General features: G+C 39.1%; 1 protein-coding gene across 7 annotated transcripts in view; it reads left to right on the top strand.

Moving 5' to 3' along the window:
• Positions 1 to 5,418: 5,418 nt before the first annotated feature.
• The window catches only part of LOC125764345 (protein obstructor-E-like), a 48,528-nt gene continuing 36,269 nt past the window's right edge, over positions 5,419 to 17,677 (top strand). The window contains exons 1-2 of one of the 7 annotated variants that reach the window (XM_049428505.1): positions 5,419 to 5,596; positions 7,719 to 8,049. In XM_049428505.1, coding sequence (XP_049284462.1) covers positions 8,004 to 8,049 — 46 coding nt within the window. In that variant the 5' untranslated portion in view covers positions 5,419 to 5,596; positions 7,719 to 8,003. Of the gene's footprint in view, positions 5,734 to 7,615; positions 8,050 to 17,677 lie in introns of all 7 variants that reach the window. The other 6 variants (XM_049428501.1, XM_049428503.1, XM_049428502.1 and 3 more) reach the window with 6 other exon arrangements.

The following is a 17,677-nucleotide window of genomic DNA, read 5'->3' as shown; positions in this document are numbered from 1 at the left end:
TGTAGTGACGGGGTTACTGCTGAAGTCTTGAATATTATTGAAGTTTTCGCACAGAGTCACAAATTGGAAAACTATTTACTGATTTTCTTTTTTTTTGTTATAGTTTTGTGGAAGGACGTTAAGCAAGTTTAGAACATTAAGGCTACAAAAAGGAAGTTGCAAGAACACTTGAAAATTATGTTTAAAAAATAGAAACGTGTAATACTCTTGGCTTTGTAAAAAATGTACCGTGCCATTAGATTTATGCTAAGACAAAATGCTAATATGTAACTACTTTTCTATAAATTTCGATTAGTTAATCATGAGTTAATTTGTAAAAAGGAGTTATATTATAATTATTTTTTAGAAAGGCGCGTATCTCTCATCTCCAAACAATGGAACCGCTAAAGGAATGAACGGGGGTGTGTGTGGGTCAATAAAGGGTATGATGTGAATAATGCATTTGTGCATCAAATAATTCACCAGTTTTTGATGACATGACAATTTATGCATCGTATCGTGGGCAGAATTTAGAGACAGAGAGAGAGAGAGCGCTCAGGGTGAAGGGCGACAGTACCTAGACATCGATGATGATTTATTTGATTTGAATGCATTTTCTGCGTTGCGTTTGCAACTGTCCCGCGTGTATGCATTGTAAACTGATGGTGGCCAAGTCATTGAACTCTGGGGGAAGCAAAATGGAAACGACCGGGAGGGGGGCGGTTAATCTATCATTCGCGACAACATTCACGAACCGTAAGCACAACAAAACACGTGCTCTTGGTGGTCGTTCGCGGGTGGCTGATTTCGCACACAATGGCCACACACCGTGGACACGATCGCGGTCGGTATTGCGGTACGGTGGTAGTGGAAGCATATGGATGTACACGGCGTCGTTAAGAAGCGGAAGAGCGCCACCCTATGTCACCGGTGCGCTACTAAACGGCACCGAATGCCTAGTGGCATAACTGATTGATGAGATTAGGAAGGAAAAGTGACCGTTTCGGTTCGTATGGCCAGCCGACACGTACACTGGCCTGGGGGGCGGAGAGGCCGTGTCATAATTATGATCCGCAACGGTAGCAAATGGCTGTGTACCGCAGCATAATATGATTGGTGTAGCAACTAAGTGGAACGAAAATGCCAGGCGTCAAGCGTGATTGTGATAGCAATTATTAACCACTGGCTGGGTGTATGGATGAGTTCCAGCTAAACGAAAGGATTTGCTTTTTATTGCGAGCAGAAAGCAACACATAATTCGCTTTGGTCGAATGTGTCTAAAGCTTGGGAGAAAGCTTTACTGGTTGAGCGAGTTGTTTTGTAGGTAAGTAACAATTGAAGTCAATAGCAAATAGTTTTTAATTGAAATTAAAAGGCGAAAATGGGTAGGGTTAAGGTACAATCAAATCAACTTAACTAATCGTTTTTAGATGTTGGGTTCATTAGACAGATAATTTCTATTTGATTGCCGATGCAATTGGTAGTGGGTTGATAAAAAACTTTTTCCTCATCCTTAGATAATTTCCTTTCAATTAGTGGATTTTTTTTTTGTTCGAATGCATTTCACCAGAATCGAGGATCGTTCATCAGTTTCGTAGTTTATTGCTTTTGTATACTGTAGTTTAGAAACAAAAAGATCATTTAAATCTTTTGTTAAAATACTATTAAATTCGCTCCTTTTCTCGTGATCAGCTTTAATCGTTTAACCTGTATCCAGCAAAAACAAAACACCCAACCCAGAATAACTAATTACTCCTCACGTGGATAAGGTGATTTCATAATATTAATTATCGATCCATGATCGAATGATGTTTATGGGTTTGTGGCGTTTATGTGGCCGTACGCATTTGTTGTTGTTTCGGTCACTGAGAGAGAGAGAGAGCAAAACAAAAAAGCCGGTTATACCGGTGATTAGATCATCGCTGATGGCGGTGTGTAGATGGGGAGAGATAGAGAGAGAAAAAGAGAAGAAGAAAGGTGAAAGTGTACGTGTGTGTGAGCGGGGATTGAAAGTGGATTTTTGATATGTTGGCCACCGTTTCGGTAGTCGGCTGTTTATTTAACTGTCTGTTATCTGATTATCTCATTAGGTTGTGATGATTTGTTTATCTTCATTAAAGCAGTCTGCAATGATTTAATGTTTTGTGCTTTTGTTTTAACATCATTCCGATTCGATTAATTTGTTGTGTAAGTTAGGTGTGTTTAATTGCAGTTTTTTCGTTGCTACCTGACACTGTATAACATTGTCCTGAATGTTTTTTTGATTCGATAAATATTTTCTAAATATGTTTTTATTTTAAATTTAACTTATACAAGCCATTAGAGTCATACTGCTAGAGCAATATTAATGTTGATTCAAATCGTTTTTAAATAGGAATTACAAAACCGAAAGGAAGCTGAACACTTCAGTCCACACGTATACGACTCCGTTGACTTTCGATCGGGCCAAAGGGCATCACACCCGTTGCCAGCAACGAGCGGCTGATCTTAAAAAATAAAGAAATTGAAAGTAAAATACCGAGTAGGTCAGTGGGTGTTTAGTGAAGGGCAAAAGGGCATCGAAAGGAAAGCAGAAGCAGAAGAGAACAGAAGAGCTGTGAGGGTAATGCTGCACCGTCTAGGTGGTAGCAGCACCGATCGTTATGATATAACCAAGAAAGGTCAATATGCGTACCGTCGATGTCGTCGTGCGTTAAGAAACGGGGCAGGTTGTTTTGCTGTCCCAAAACGCCATCCAACAAAATCGTGTTGGTCGCTAATGCTACAAACAAATGCTAATCGTACCGAAACAAACTGTATTATTGTTAAAAACAAAGTTTTTGTTTTGTTTCATTTTAGATTGCTGCATTCGGAAGCTTCACTGGCGCAGGAAATGGCATGACGACGGGTTGTTTCCTAAAAAAAACTGGTGAACAGGTTGCACAGGTTTCGCTGCGCACCAAGCTTCAAGGTCGTGTTGGATTAAACGCAGAACAAGCTCGAGGCGAGTTGGATGCACACTACCCCGCATCACACAGACAGCCGGCTATTCTTGTGCTATGGCGCCCGCTTACCGCCTCGGCATCGCTTGTGATGAGCGCTCACTGAGAACGGGTTCGTCGCTTGCAGTCTTTCGTACACGGTCGTATGGTATTTTACGATGAAACGCTACAGTTCTTTACCACGGCATGGAACACGAGCATGCCGAAAGGCTGATGAATCAGGCCCTTTTTGGTGCGAGTAGAAAGGGAGAGCGCGGGCACAAACTGGATTCTAAAATGTAAGTTTCCCATATTTACTTTTGCCCCACTTTACTTCCAGCCGTGTGTCGAGTGAAACGCGACGCGTTCGTTGGGGTTTGAAGCCATTTTTAAATGTCAGCCAGCCAGCCTAGTCTCACACTCTGCCCTTCAAACAGGACCCCCTTTCCCCTCTCCCTCCTCTACTCGCGCAGGAGGGAAAATACTGCGTTGAAGATGCTGGCAGGGAATCAACGCCATCATCGTGTTTTTTTTTCGCGATCTACGTAAATGAGAAGTTATATAATTTTTGCCAACTCAAAAAACCGAAGATCGCAACGGGTGATGTGAAATAGTTTAACGATGAAACAGCGGAGGACATCCATATTAAAATGGGTTTAATGGATTTTTGTTGTTAGGCTTGTTAGGCTTGAAGCGAACCGAAGTTTAAACAGTTTGAACCAAAATTTGCAACGTTAGACCCCAACATCCAACCACTAAACCGGAAGGTATAGAAATTGATTATTTTACTGTGATTATGTAAATAATCGCCACCCAGTAGCGATCCCCGTCCCCAAAGAAGGAGTTCATAAGTGAAGTTTATTGGAAGTGCCACGGGAACGGGATAGACGGTCAAAGCGTAAGCACATCACATCGTAGACGCACCAGCTTCTTTTTGGGAAGGTTTGTTGTGTTTGTAGGCTGTTGCATTACACAACCAAAAACGGCTGGTCGGTGTGGCTGGTCGCCCAGCATCCAACCTCAAAAGCAGGGCGCGCATGTGCCTGCACCACAAACAGATGAGAAATAAAACCATATAAGATGGCAACCCCCCAGTTGGGGGGTACACTCGGTGAAGAAAATGGCAAAACGGTTGTTGTGTATTGTAAGGCAAAATGCACGCAAAATACAACCAGCACGAGAAAGTTCGTGCAATCGGTGAGAGAGAGAGGGAGAATGCCCGGTGTGAGTGAGTCATATGGCGCCCGTTTGTTGGTACTCTGGTTGTTGTTGAATTTTCAATCACAAAGCTTAACAATTGTGTTCACTATAAAGAAAAAAAAAGAGTGAGCAAGACCATATGCTGATGAGATGAAAGAAATAGCTCACCGTGAAATTGATAGCTTTTTGGTACATGTTCACACTTCACGCTTTTCGAGAGCTGATCGAGGGATAGTTTTTCACACGGATTAGCAATTTGTTACAACTAACGCGTTGTAATCGTTTGGATGCGGACATCTCTTTCACATCTTGCCGCTTTTAGGCGCACATCGGGTGCGCATCGAGATCGAGTCAAATCAGGCGAACCATAACTACGTCATCACTCTCGCTTTCACTATAGCGTGGTGAGCATTTTTGGGGGAGACGAAAGACCGCAGCTTTATTTGGCCATTCGAAAAACGGTGCGAAAATAGGTTACGCAATTGCACAACGGGCTCATCTTTGTGCTTGTTTTTTTTTGCCAGTGGACAGAAGTTTTGCTTAAAATGTTTAAATTCGTCTTTGATTTTGGAAGGTGTCAGTCCAGATTTTATTCGATTTTACAGCTCGAGTTTGTGTCTCAGTTCTTGTATGCTCAACTGAATATGAATTTAAATTTAAAGATATATTAGTTCATGCTATAAACCATACTATAAACATTCGACCACAGTAATTATAAAGCTTCTTCATACGATTTTGCAATGGAAAAGTGATTAAAATAGAAATAAAAAGCGTCATCACGGTCACCATGAGCGGGAAAGAAATTGGCAGAAGGTTTTGCTAGAGAGGGTTGGCAGAAGGAAAATCGCTACACAGAGCTACCCTTCTCGACATGCAGCGCTAGAAGGTGCACTAAAGAAAAATAAAATTGAAAAAAACCCCATTCCCCTTAGGGATGGGAAAGAGAAAACAGAAACATAACAAAATAGAAGAGAAAAAAAATCACACGATCACTTAAAGACGATGGTGCATGCATCGGTTCTCCCCAATCACCACCCCACCACCCCGGGTTCGGTCAGGAGCATCAATGCACCGATGTTCACTTTGTGTCTACGATGTGGTTCATCTCGATCCATTCGCTTTTCTCGTTCGCTCTCTTCGTCGCGCGAGACGTGACACTCTTTCATAAAATGCAGTGGCCCAAGCGATCCTCACCGATGAGAGAAGCCCTTGGGAGTATGGGTGTGGGGGGGGGGGGGGGGGGGGGCATAAGAGTGAGCGAATACGAATATGAGCTGATCGTAAAAAAGCTCCTTCCCCCTAGCATAAACACTCCCCACCAGCCGGGGGTTGATCACATTCCCCCCAAGAGACAGTCTTTGGCTGGGCCGGTAAAACTTGTCCCACCGTTCGTGACGTTCGGTTCGGTTTTGTGGTTCACAGTTCGTTTTGGCCACTTCAGTGACAAACATCGCGAGGTACGTTGTAGCTGTGGATTGTGGGACGGACAGGCATTAACCTCATCTCCCTTTCTCGTTCGTGTCCGTTCTATTCTTCACGTACGGTGCCGTTTTCAATCAGTGAATGGGGGTTTGTTGCATATTAGCTCATTCCCGTATGTGTCGTTCCTGTCTCTTTGTGTGTGTGTTAAGTGTTTGTGTGAGAACCAAACTCCTTCTAATCGAGAAATGAGTGTATTTATCCTTAGCAGAGCACAAGAAAGGAACAAAAAACACAAAGCTATTACATGAAGGATATCCTGTTTGACTGCCAGTTGAAATAGAAAGACGAGTGGTTAAAAACTAAAACCCATGTTACACTGTACCGCGTCACGACACTCCCCTTGTGGTCGGTAATGTGGTAAACGTACCGTGTGGCCCATCTCTTACGTACCGCCCATCACGAACATCGTCTAAGCCCTTCTTTGTCTCGGTAGTAATCGGATTGCGGGAAGGCTTTCCCCCCCCCCCCTCTGTAGAATGTCCATCGTTACCCGCACCCAGCCGTTCAATTGAGCGATGAAAAATCAGCCTCATCTCGGTACGTGTCCTCCTGTGGTCAGGCTGCAAATACCGATTTGGTGGCCCCGCACACAATATGTGTGTGTGTGTGTGTGTGTGTGCATGTGTGGGAAACCGAAAGTGTGGACCTGGTCCTGGTTGTTGGTCTGGTTCAACCCCGGTAAGCGGCTTGTTTGCTTTCTTCCGGCTAGTTGGTGAAATAGAATGTGAACATAACATCTCGGGTTTTTTGTTGTTGTGAGCCATGGAAGCTTTGTGTTCGACTCTTTGGGGGCGGGGGGGAGTCTAAGCCGGGGGTTGAGTTTTTTTTCTTTAAAGTAAAAGGTGTTTAGTTTAGCGACACCCACATAACAATGATAAGATTGACGTTGAAAGGACAAGGTAGAATTGTTTACAATAACAGAACGTAAAATTCTAACCTTGAAGTTGATTTTATACGTTTTTGTGCTGATTGAAAAAATTTGTTTTGTTGTGAATACTTTGACATTTCACTAGTGTGGAATTTTAATTGGTATTAAAAAGCTTTGATGGCTAACCATAATAATCATTAGAATAATAATAAGAAAAATACTTATTAGATCTACACAAAAAAGAGTCGATTTAGCCTTGGACAAAGCCCGTAAAGAGCTGATTGTTTTAGTAGTACGTTTTTCGTTATAATGTTATAAGCTTTCGTTTTTTTTACAGTATAAAAAAGATATGACATATTTTATTTGTAACTTTTAAATGAGATTAACATGTAGTATGTTTAAGGAAATTCTTTTTTAAGTCCAGATTCTTAGCAATAAATTGACAAACATTAAATTACATGCGATTCTGTAAACTCATCTGTACGCAATAATTTATTAATGCATTTTGCAAATCGTTAGCTATACTTCAGTTGACTCGAAGAGTTTAAGTATTTTTTTACTTTTTAATACTGTTTCGATAGTTTTTAAATTTAAACGTCTGTCTTTTTGTAATTAATTAAAAACAATCATATCTAGGTAGTTCAGTTTAGTATCTATAGTATATTTTTTATTAGAATTATTCATTGTACATCCTTTTTTTTGGAAGCAGTCACAAGAAGGCATCACTTATCCATATGTGTAATACAATCTACAATCTATACATTCCGTTTATGTAAATTCTTAAGAAAGGATTTAGTAAGCGATAAAAATAAGGCTTTTGAAGCATCACATTTGCTACATCTTCAAAACAATATTCAATTTATGGAGACCACGAGAAACCACGAAAGGAAGTAAACTTATGCGAAATTCCCTTACTCGATTGGCCATTTAACTGAATTAACCTCAAAATATGTGAGACCAAGAAAGCCACAAACTACAAACAATGTCTAATACCAACATAGCAAAATGCAAATCCATTTCCAGACTATTTATTGCGATTTCTATACGAAAATAATTACTGCTGAAAGTTTTTGTGTAAAAAAGATAATTGAAATAAAAAAAACACACATTAATATTTCAATTTCAGCCTAGTGAATTTATCTACTTAAAAAAAACAAGGTCTTGCTACTATCATCAAGTGTTGGTCGACTTCGTTTCACTTTTTCCCTATTGCTCTAAACGTTGAACAGGAATCCGTAGTGAACTAAACAAGTTCTTTTCTATAAACATCGAACGTGTGCGTTGCGTGTGCGTGTGTCTTTGTGTGCCGCCATTTGTGAAAAGTGCATGTGCAGCAGCCAGTTTGGTGAGATCGTGTCAACCGACCCCCGGTGGAACGAAGAAAGTGAAATCAGGTGAAATCCGGTGAATGGTGAAAAACGTGTGTAGGGGTGAAAAACAGCAATAACTCGATCGTTTCCAGTATCACGAGTGACTTGTCCAGCTTTTTTTCGCCACCCCCCACGGAGAGAGAAATGGCGTGGAAATCACATACGATCGTTCTGATCTCGTTGTTGATCGGTAAGTTTTAATAGACTTTTTTTAATTGTTTTAAATCGGAAAAAAGCGATACAGAACAGAAGAAATGAATATAATTTCAAATAGAACAGAAAGTTCTATCAAACGAAACAAGAATGGTTTTACAACCGCAGTGAATCCATTTGATTTCCCATTTTGATTCCGAGCGCTGGCCAATTGCAAAGCCAAGTTGTCGTAAAAAGCAAAGAAAGAAAGGTTAAAAACAATACACCACACACTCATAACGTGTTACGAGTGTTTTCCGGATATGGCCATGATCCTGAATTAGTTTACTTTTCCGGCTTCGGTTTTTTGTCTTCTCTCGCTTCTTCTCCTTGATGGCACCCCCAAGGAAAGGATCATGGTGTTTAATGTAAAGCATAAAGTTTATGTTGATATTTCTACGCAGCTAGAAGTGTGTGTGTGTGTGGTGCCACATTTCCAAACGTCGTGCTGTGGCCCTGGCGGACATAAAGAATCCGTTTCGACCACGATTCGACTACAATTTTTGGGGTACTGATGGAATAAAACAGTTTCAACGGTTTATGGGTTATAGCGCGCTGAACCGTATTCGGTGTTTGCGAAATCCCATTGGGGCACTTGTCAACCCGAAAAAAAATGGAACGGAATGGTTGGTTGGCTCGTTACAGTGTTTGTGGTACATTTTTACTGTCGTACAACATTTAACATTTCCGAGACCATTGGGGTACGTTTGGAGCAGTTTTGGATTTTAGTTTGCTTGGGAAAATAGTAAAAGAATTAATAAGCTTTTGTTGATAATTTTCTCTTTTGTTAAAGTACATCATATAAGTATTAAATTTCAGTTGAAATGAAACAAAACAAAATAAAAATTAAACGATATTAAAATTATTCCAAAAACGACCTTACATTCCATCGTCCGATTGTTGAGGGAAAAGGACATGATCGTTCTGCTACGGTTGTTGATGGTTTATTGCATGCTGTTCATTTTATGGGGCAAATTCTACAAAAGAAGACCCTTTATCGGACCACTCGCTTTGAGCTGTCACACTGTGTGTACAGATGTTGGATAGTATCTTGTGTTTATTTGTATGGCCCTGTTGGTACATTTGGTTGAATGTTATCACACGTTTCGTTAGACAGTTGGTATTTGTGGTATTTTTCCCTCCTATTCTGAACAATCCGATTATGCCTTACCCCAACAACTGTTCTAGCACTATCATTACATTTTTGGAGAGTAAAAAAAATATTTTTTCCTACACAAAACATTCCATTTGGGAGCAATCTTCGTTTATTTGTGCGTTTGTAGAGGTTTTTTTTTATGAAACCATTTAGTCAATCAAAAGAGTCAAAAGAATCAGCTGTTCTTGGAATCATTTTGAAATCATCAGATAAATTTCCTGTGTTACAAAACGATTGTTGGGATTGAAATGCATTCACTTGGAAAGTGCTGCGATAAAAATATGCGCCCATTGATGGACTGCTTTTATTTTCTTCTGTCAGACAGTTCCATAAAAAGTGGGGACACGTGGGGACACGAAACAGTAATCTTCCTTACCAATCTAACGAGCAACCCTCGAAAATTCTGAAAATTTTTGTGCAAAACATTTATTGCACAATTCATAGAAATGTTTAAACACAGGATTTTTTTTTGAAGTGGTTTTTTTTAGTAACAGGTAAGAGTAAATAAATGATTAATAAAATTTCAATAAAAATATATTCATCTCATGGAATTCAGTTTTATCGTTTAATTTTTCCGGGTTACAGTAAAGTTAATTGTTTGGATTTTTTCCGTATAGTAAATGTTCCCGAAAAAAACTATATCCATGTCGCATGGAAAAGCGTCAATTTGGGTTTTGGAAGTTTATTTTATTTCCTTTTATTTATTCCGTAAGTACCATTGCATGTGCTTAAACATGATTAATTCTACCGTCACAGGACGGCAATGCTAAATTGTTCAAATACGTCATGGTATAACGAAATTTGTCGTAATATCTGCTGGTTATTTTTCTAGAAACTTGCCATTTACCAATTTTTATGAAATGGCCTAGAATTCGTTTGTGCAGAATTGCGTCACGCTTGACGATAGCTCTTTTGAGTGATGACGGATTTCGACTGATTACTCCAACATTTCGGCAGCCGCGTGTTATCAGATGGAAATCAGAAAAATTCTGCTTCAGCTGGAAATGGTTTGTTCCGGATTGTAACTATCTTGGTCATCGAAATTCGTCTGTTTTTCGTATTATTAATGTCTGTACATAGGGTGATATATTCTACATCATAATAGTAAAAGCTACTTTGTGAGGTAAAATGTGTGCTTCTTCTTCCATCTGACGTAATATACCGAGCATCGTTAGTCGAATAAAATATGGTCCGATTTCCCCAAAAAAAAGTCATCAAGCACCAAGCACGTTTAACCAACAAAAGCAAATTATTTTTGATGTATTATTTTTTCGTCTCTTCTTCCTTTTAAGTCATAAAAGCACACTGAATTTCAAAAAGAGCATTCCAACGAAACAACGATTGCTAGCATTCATAAATGGAAAACAATTTTCATTGCATTTCCCAAGTAACGCCACAAAATTTTGTTGCGGTACCATGAACAAAAAAAGGGAACCATATTAAAAATTCCTTCCCATTTTCCTGCAAGTGCAGTGCAAATGTAAAAGGGCTTTGGCACCCGGGTTTTTGGTTCGGTAGCAGCCGCAGCGATGCAGCTAATTAAGTCGAATGCAAACTCCGGAATGTACTTGGTCTGTACGTGAAGGAAATAAGTAAATTCCCTCCACACCCCCCCAATTCAAGGTGTTTTCTTCGAAAACGGAGTTCCTGATAACGCTTTTCTGCCTAGCAAATGGCAAGTGGAAAGAAAGTTGAAAGTCGTATAAGAGGCTTACTCTGCTTGGAAAAAAATTGCCTTAACCACCAAGTGAGGTAGTGGGTTCTTCCACGCCGGCTTCACTTGTTTGGCTTTAGGTCTTCATTGCTCCATGTTTTCTATTGAATAAACGTGAGCGGGATAAACGAATTATTAGTTAAATGGTAATGCTTCAAAGTCGTGATTGCTCACCCAAAAATGGGAAATTTGCCTGCAGAGTGTTGTCTGCTTGATGAGTTTCTTCTTACCTTTCCCGATTCCCGTGTTATGTAAGGTACGTGAAAAATAAAAATAAAACCACAAAAAAAACACACTCATCACGCCTAACCCCCAAAAGGTTGGCGGGAAGCGGCTTCCATAATCGGGGGCCGCCCAATAAGGTTTTGTTTGTCGTTCGCCTGTCGACGATGCTTCGGGCCAAAAAACACCGACGTAAGAGTAACCACAAAACAACTGTTGTCAAGATTTTCACAGCTTCCCGCTGGCCGCCATACTAAGGGTGAGAGAAGCATTTGTCTTTTTTTTATTCGTACCGCCAATAGATGTTTGTCCAGGTGGCGTTACTGGAGAGGCCTTTTTTGTTTGCGGCGTTTTGGGTTTGTGCACACTCGAGCCGTGCGTGCGTGCGTGCGCGTGTTAAATGTCTGCCACAGAAATGGAGCAGATGAACAATCCATTTAACCATCCGGGTCATACGGATGACGTGCATGTACAGCTGTGTTGGAAACTATCTCATTCATAAGCAGACGCCATTAAAAATGCATTGAGTGATTTTTGGTGTATGATTGTTTCACAATTTTTCACAAGTTTGAAACGTATTTTTTTCGGTCTCAATTTTCCCACAACACGGCATCCAAAAAACGCAACGCGCAAGCGTGAGAAATGAGTCGTAGACACTGATGAAACTTAGCTGCAAGATCAGATGAAATAAAGTTGGGTCAACCGATGGTAATGTGCATCAATGTGAGACGCATCAAGCTGAGCAACAACAACAACAAAAAGCTCAACGAAAAGCAACGCAAAGTAATCAGCGTGGAAAATGATGTTTCTAAAGCGGCAAACACAACAGACTTAAAATGTGGGATGGGAAATAATGAAGCAAAAGAAGCGTGCAAAGATAATTGTTTATTGCACCAACGACGCTCGGGTATTGTGAAGGTGGATTGTTCATAGAAACGGTAAGCAGTTTTTTTTTTTGTGACATTTAGCTCGTAACTCATTTTGGGGATGTTATAAATGTGAAGTGAAATATGATCAAGAGAGCAAGATACATTATGAATTAGTTTAAGATGGGTTTTTTTTCATCAAAAAGTTTTTGGGACACATATGCGATGTGGTTTGGGAAAACAATTTAACACTAGAACTACCAAGCGTTTTAAGCGTTTTTCGTTCGTGGTTAATTTTAAAACAATTTTGAAGAGTCAACAACTTCGTAATAAACAATAAAATATACTGAAATTTTATTGTTTACGTTATAGATCGTACTAAATAATATAATACCCCCGTCGCAAGGACTACGGGGCGTTCCAGTCAAAATGACTGATCCGGAAGTTCTAGTGTTAAAAGTGATATTCTATTGGGACATTTATCACACTAAACAGTCCATTATTATTTATCATAAAATTAGAAGCAAATTAAGAAAATAAAACAAAAAAAATGAAAATATGACAAAAATTAATCTATTTTGAACCAAATGTTATTATTTTTGATTAAAAATGGTAAATTCCTAAATTTACAGTATTTTAGTCAGTTTAATAGATTGTTTTTTCTCTTTTATTTGAATGTTTGTTGTCGAATGCTGCATTTATATAATTAATGAGCATGATTTGATTGCTAAATTTCTGTTTTTTTTTTCTTTTTGTTGCACGGATGCTGCTACCGATCGTGGCATTTCATTCAAATGTCAAGTTACTTAACACAAAATTGAAAATCAAAAATATACGACCGCAACAGCTGAAACATCGCGTACGATCGTATGAAACCGCGGGTTGTTGTTAAAGATCCATCACTGCTGACGTGAGAAATGACAACGTGAAGGTGAAAAATGAGGTGAGCTCCGGTTCGCTTAAATTCACCTTGAACTGGTACAGGCGTGCGGTGGTTAGTTTTTAGGGTGTTCAAAAACAAACAAAAAAGTGGAGATGTTTTTTGCGAAAGTGATGCGATGTAAGTTATTGCAAGAAATCAATATCGGAGAGTAGCATGGTGGCAAGAACTGGCTGCATAGATGGGCCCAAATTTCACTCGTGTGCCATTAGTAGTGGAGTGTGAAAATATGCTGTTGCATTTGTATTGATGTACTAGATCAGCAAAATAAGTTTATTGTAGTTGATGTAAGAAGTTCTAGAAGGCCATAAAAAACACTAAAAAAACGATGACAATTTTAATAAAAACACAACAGACACAATGTAAAGCAATCGTTTCTCATCGATCGAACCAGATTGAATGAATGATGGGTATGAAGTTGAGAGGAAACATCTCGAACTTCTCGAAAGCTTTAAACACTACTGGTCCGGTTTTCCGCCTCCATACTGTTAGCAGCATCTCTCTTTCCCTTTCTCTCTTTTGCGATGGTTAATTAAACGCATGCAACGCTGACCTGGTAACGATGGAAATTACGATGTTGTAATGATGTTGTTTGCTGGTCGAGTTCGGCACAATTGTATGCTGGTTTTTGGTGTTGCTCGTTGGTGTGCTTGAAAGCTTCAATTATGGACTTTTTTGCGGAGGGAGAGCTTTGAGGGTTTCCTTTCCTTTCTTTTACGGGTCCGAACGGTTGATTCTCAAGGTTTGTACGTGTGATTTTTTTTTATCAGCTCAAGTAGGATGGCTTCAGATTGAGTCATCAAGGATCGATGAATAATGATGATGATTTTTTTCACTTTTCGCACCCTGTGGTGCTGTTGTTCCTGCAATGGACCGGTCGTGAAATCGTGTTTCGTCAGTTTGGTCAAAAAATTTCGACGTTGGGAGAAAAGTTGCACCAACAAAAATGACGGACCCGCAACCGGTAATTGATGTGTGGAATTAATTTTTTTAGGTATGTCACACAAGTTGGAATTCCGATTTATTGTTCATTTTTATATGAATTATAATGCATACGATTAATAAAGAAAATATTTTAAAATAAAAACAAAATTATTTTGCTAACATTTTTCAACTTGATGTACATTTCACATTGTGTGTATTGGGTCATAAAAAAATGCGAAAGTTTTTAAAGTTTGTTTTTGGATGTATAAATAGAAGCGATATTTTCACTTGTGTCAGATATGCGTATATCCACAGTAGTTTTAAAATTAAAAAAATGTACATTTAATTCATAAGTATTCAACGACGATGGCGAAGGAAGTCGTATTCAGCTTGATCTTCGCGGGAAAATCAACAAAACAAATAGCTGAGGCTGTGGAGTGCAATGTGGACGTTGACACTCCTCCGCGGTCGGCTTGAACTTCAAGGGTGATTAGATCCGTGAAAGTAAAATTGAAGCGAAACCCAGTACGATCCATTCGACAGTTGGCAGAAGAGACCAATATCACCAAAACTTCAATCCAACTTAAATTCAAAGTCCAAGGAACGAGAAAAACACCACTTAATGAAGGATTAAAATTTAAAGGCTAAAACGATCGAAGATTATGTTGAACATGCTCAAGAAAAAACATTCGATCGTCGTGTTCTCTGATGAGAAACTTTGCACTATCGATCCTGTGTAAAATTTACAGCTGTTTGAGGATGTTCCAGAGAAGGTAAAGTCTAAATTCATCGCTCACTATCCCGCCGGAATTGATCAAACATCCCAATCAGTTGATCGCCGGTTTTCATCGAAGCTGGGTTGAGGCTGAATACCGATAACTATTTCGGATTTTTTTTGGGTGTTTCCTTGTATCAAAAAGAACTTTAATGAGCACCAATTGGCCATTTTTAAACGGGACGAAGCGCCGTGTCATACCTCTCAAAAAGACTCAAGAGTGGTTGAAGAATAACATGGCTTGTTAGTAAAAAGATGTTTGGCCTCCTAGCAGCCCAGACTTCAACCCACTCGATTACTCAGTATGGGCAAATGTTCAAGCAAAAACCTGTGTTCTCATCCCAGTGTCGATGTCCTAAAAGCCTTCATTACAAAAGCATGGAAATCCATGTCTGATTCATACATTTAGCGGGTATGCTCCCGTTTCCAAGTATGCACCGCTGGAGAAGGTGATGAAAAACAGCGGTGGCCTCATCGAATAATGTTAAGCATGAAGTTTGAATAAACAAATCGATAAACTACATTTGTAATGGTCTCCATTAATCCTACTGAAGACGATCTTATAAAGTAGTATATAGATTTTCGCATTTTTTAATGGGCTATACTGTAGATATTGAGATTTGAACCTGTGTCGTTATTTTTTTATGTTAAGCAATGTTATGCAAAATTATTTAAATCGGAAAATAGAAGATAAGGGGTGTTTATTTTTTTTTAAATAAATTGTGTTAATTCTGTCAGACGCATAAAATTCTCAAAATCCCAACTCCTTCCAAACGAATCAAAAACACCATTGTGTTGATTTTTGCATTCCAAACCGACTGTGAACGCATCGGTCGGAACAGATTGGACAACTAAAAATGCATAATTGACCAAAAGCCCTCCTTCCGGTCCCAGGGTGCGCGATATAATGCTAACCGTGGAGGATGCATTAATTTGGATTTAATCAATTATTAATTGCACCCCGATCGTGACTTAATTAATTTGTGTGAATTTTATGGTAACAAATTGTTTGAATTGTTTCACCGCACATCGAGTGCCATTGACGGGTTGTTGCCTGTTTTTTTTACCATCCGCGTTTGGATGAGTTTTGTCGACTAATTTTACGCACTGGATTAAAAACATATGAATCGAGCAAATGGGGATAGTAGCGCGGATATTGAATGCATATGTGTTCTAGTAGCGCTTCATTCACGCATCAACGGTTGGAAAACCGGATGGGCCAATGTAATTGCCGTTTGATGTGCAAAAACCCTGTTAGCGCACTAGTATGAGGTGTCTGTCCACCTGCAAACAATTGACACGAGTGTGTAGGGTAGCAACAAAAAAGAGAGGAGATATGAAGAAGAAGTAAAAAAAGGGTCGGAAACAGATGTTATGAAAAGAATATAAATGGGTGAATAAAAATCAGAAAATCATAGCAATTGCAATTTACGAAGCAGATGATTATTCGATTTATTTTTTGATGAGTGCTGGTCCACGCCAGTGTTGGTATTTGACGCATTTTCCACCCCGATACACGCAAAAGTGTGCCACACACACACACACACCCATACACATACACACTCGGTTCCAAAGTGATAGTGGCCGTGTGATCAAAGCGTTAATTTTCCATCACTTCATTTTCATCGGTACAACTTAATCACGCCGGGTGACCGCCGGTACGCAGTTTTGTATCGTTGGACCGGATGTATCCAGACAGGGATATAATTGGTTTTATTATGTTAACTGGCATTTAAATCGGACCAGATTCGCAACCCTCCGACGTGACGTGATAGATGCAATGTTTAATGGGGGAAAAGAAGAGCAAGTCCTGTGTTTATCGTCCTGTATCGGACAACTTTTTCATTGGGCGCGACTGTGGAATGTTTGTTTTTTTTTTGGTTTTTAAATAAAAAGCCATGAGTAAAGGTTATTTTTATGCTATTGAACTATTTCCTATGTACGTAATTGGAAAGGAAGAACGAAATGCGATCAATTTACTGGCACTGGAATCCATTTTAATGGAAATAAAAAAAACGTAGCTATCGATTACATATTTTTAAATTGACTCAAGTTATTCTACTCATCTAGAGTAGGTCACTTATAAAAATCTGTTAAAAAAATTAAAAAATTCTTGATCAAGCTTTAAACTCATACGAGTGTTCGATAAGAAGTTTTTTTGTTAGTTTGTTCAAAGATATTTAAAAAAATTCGCTTTATTTAAGGATGTAAGCTCGATTCTCTTGTGATCCGTGTTGATTCATTTCGGTGCATATGGGACCAATGTATTACATTTGATTGATGGTTATGCTTTGTTCTCATCGGACAGATTACGCAGCATCAAACCATCACGCTTAACATAGATTTCTAATTTCCCCCTGTTACTGTTCCAGCAAGGTTGATCAACGAAGACTTGTATTAGCCATTGAAACTTTTTCATATCTTATTGAAATGGGTTTGCTCTTGAGTGAATGATAGGTGTCAGAGGATTTAAATTGATCAGATTTGGTTAATGGTTAAAATTATATGTGGAATGTACGAACTTCTGATGGTTTGGTAATGGAGGCGTCGGATTCTCCACGGCAGGACCGGACATCAAATCCTATCCGGATGCAGGGCTGGTAACGGATACCCAAAGACCAGGAAAGGAAAACCAGAAACTTTTTTTTGGTTGTTGAAGCCATAAAAGAAGAACGTTTTGTTTAGGCTCCATATATGTTCTTTCTGGCGTTTTCATCAAATAAAAATATTTAACAGGTGACAAGAATATTAAAATTCATTGACTCATTGAGCCAATGGCAAAACCCCAATAAATGTCATCATATGAGGATAATTTATTGCCTATTAATTAAGCTTCTAGTCCTAATTTCGGTCTGTTATTTAAATGATATTTCCGATCATTTTGATGTAGATTCTTTCGGATCGGATGTATGGCAATGTAACATACGAACACTCCCTTTGTTTACTATTAAACGAAGGTTTAAACAAGGGGAGAATTAAAAATGAAGCAGGACCCTTGTAAAACCCAATTAGAAGAAATGTGAACTGAA

The sequence above is a fragment of the Anopheles funestus genome, chromosome 2RL (assembly GCF_943734845.2).
Source record: "Anopheles funestus chromosome 2RL, idAnoFuneDA-416_04, whole genome shotgun sequence".
NCBI classification, from domain to species: Eukaryota; Metazoa; Arthropoda; class Insecta; order Diptera; family Culicidae; genus Anopheles; species Anopheles funestus.
This window is presented reverse-complemented; position numbering and strand designations above follow the sequence as displayed.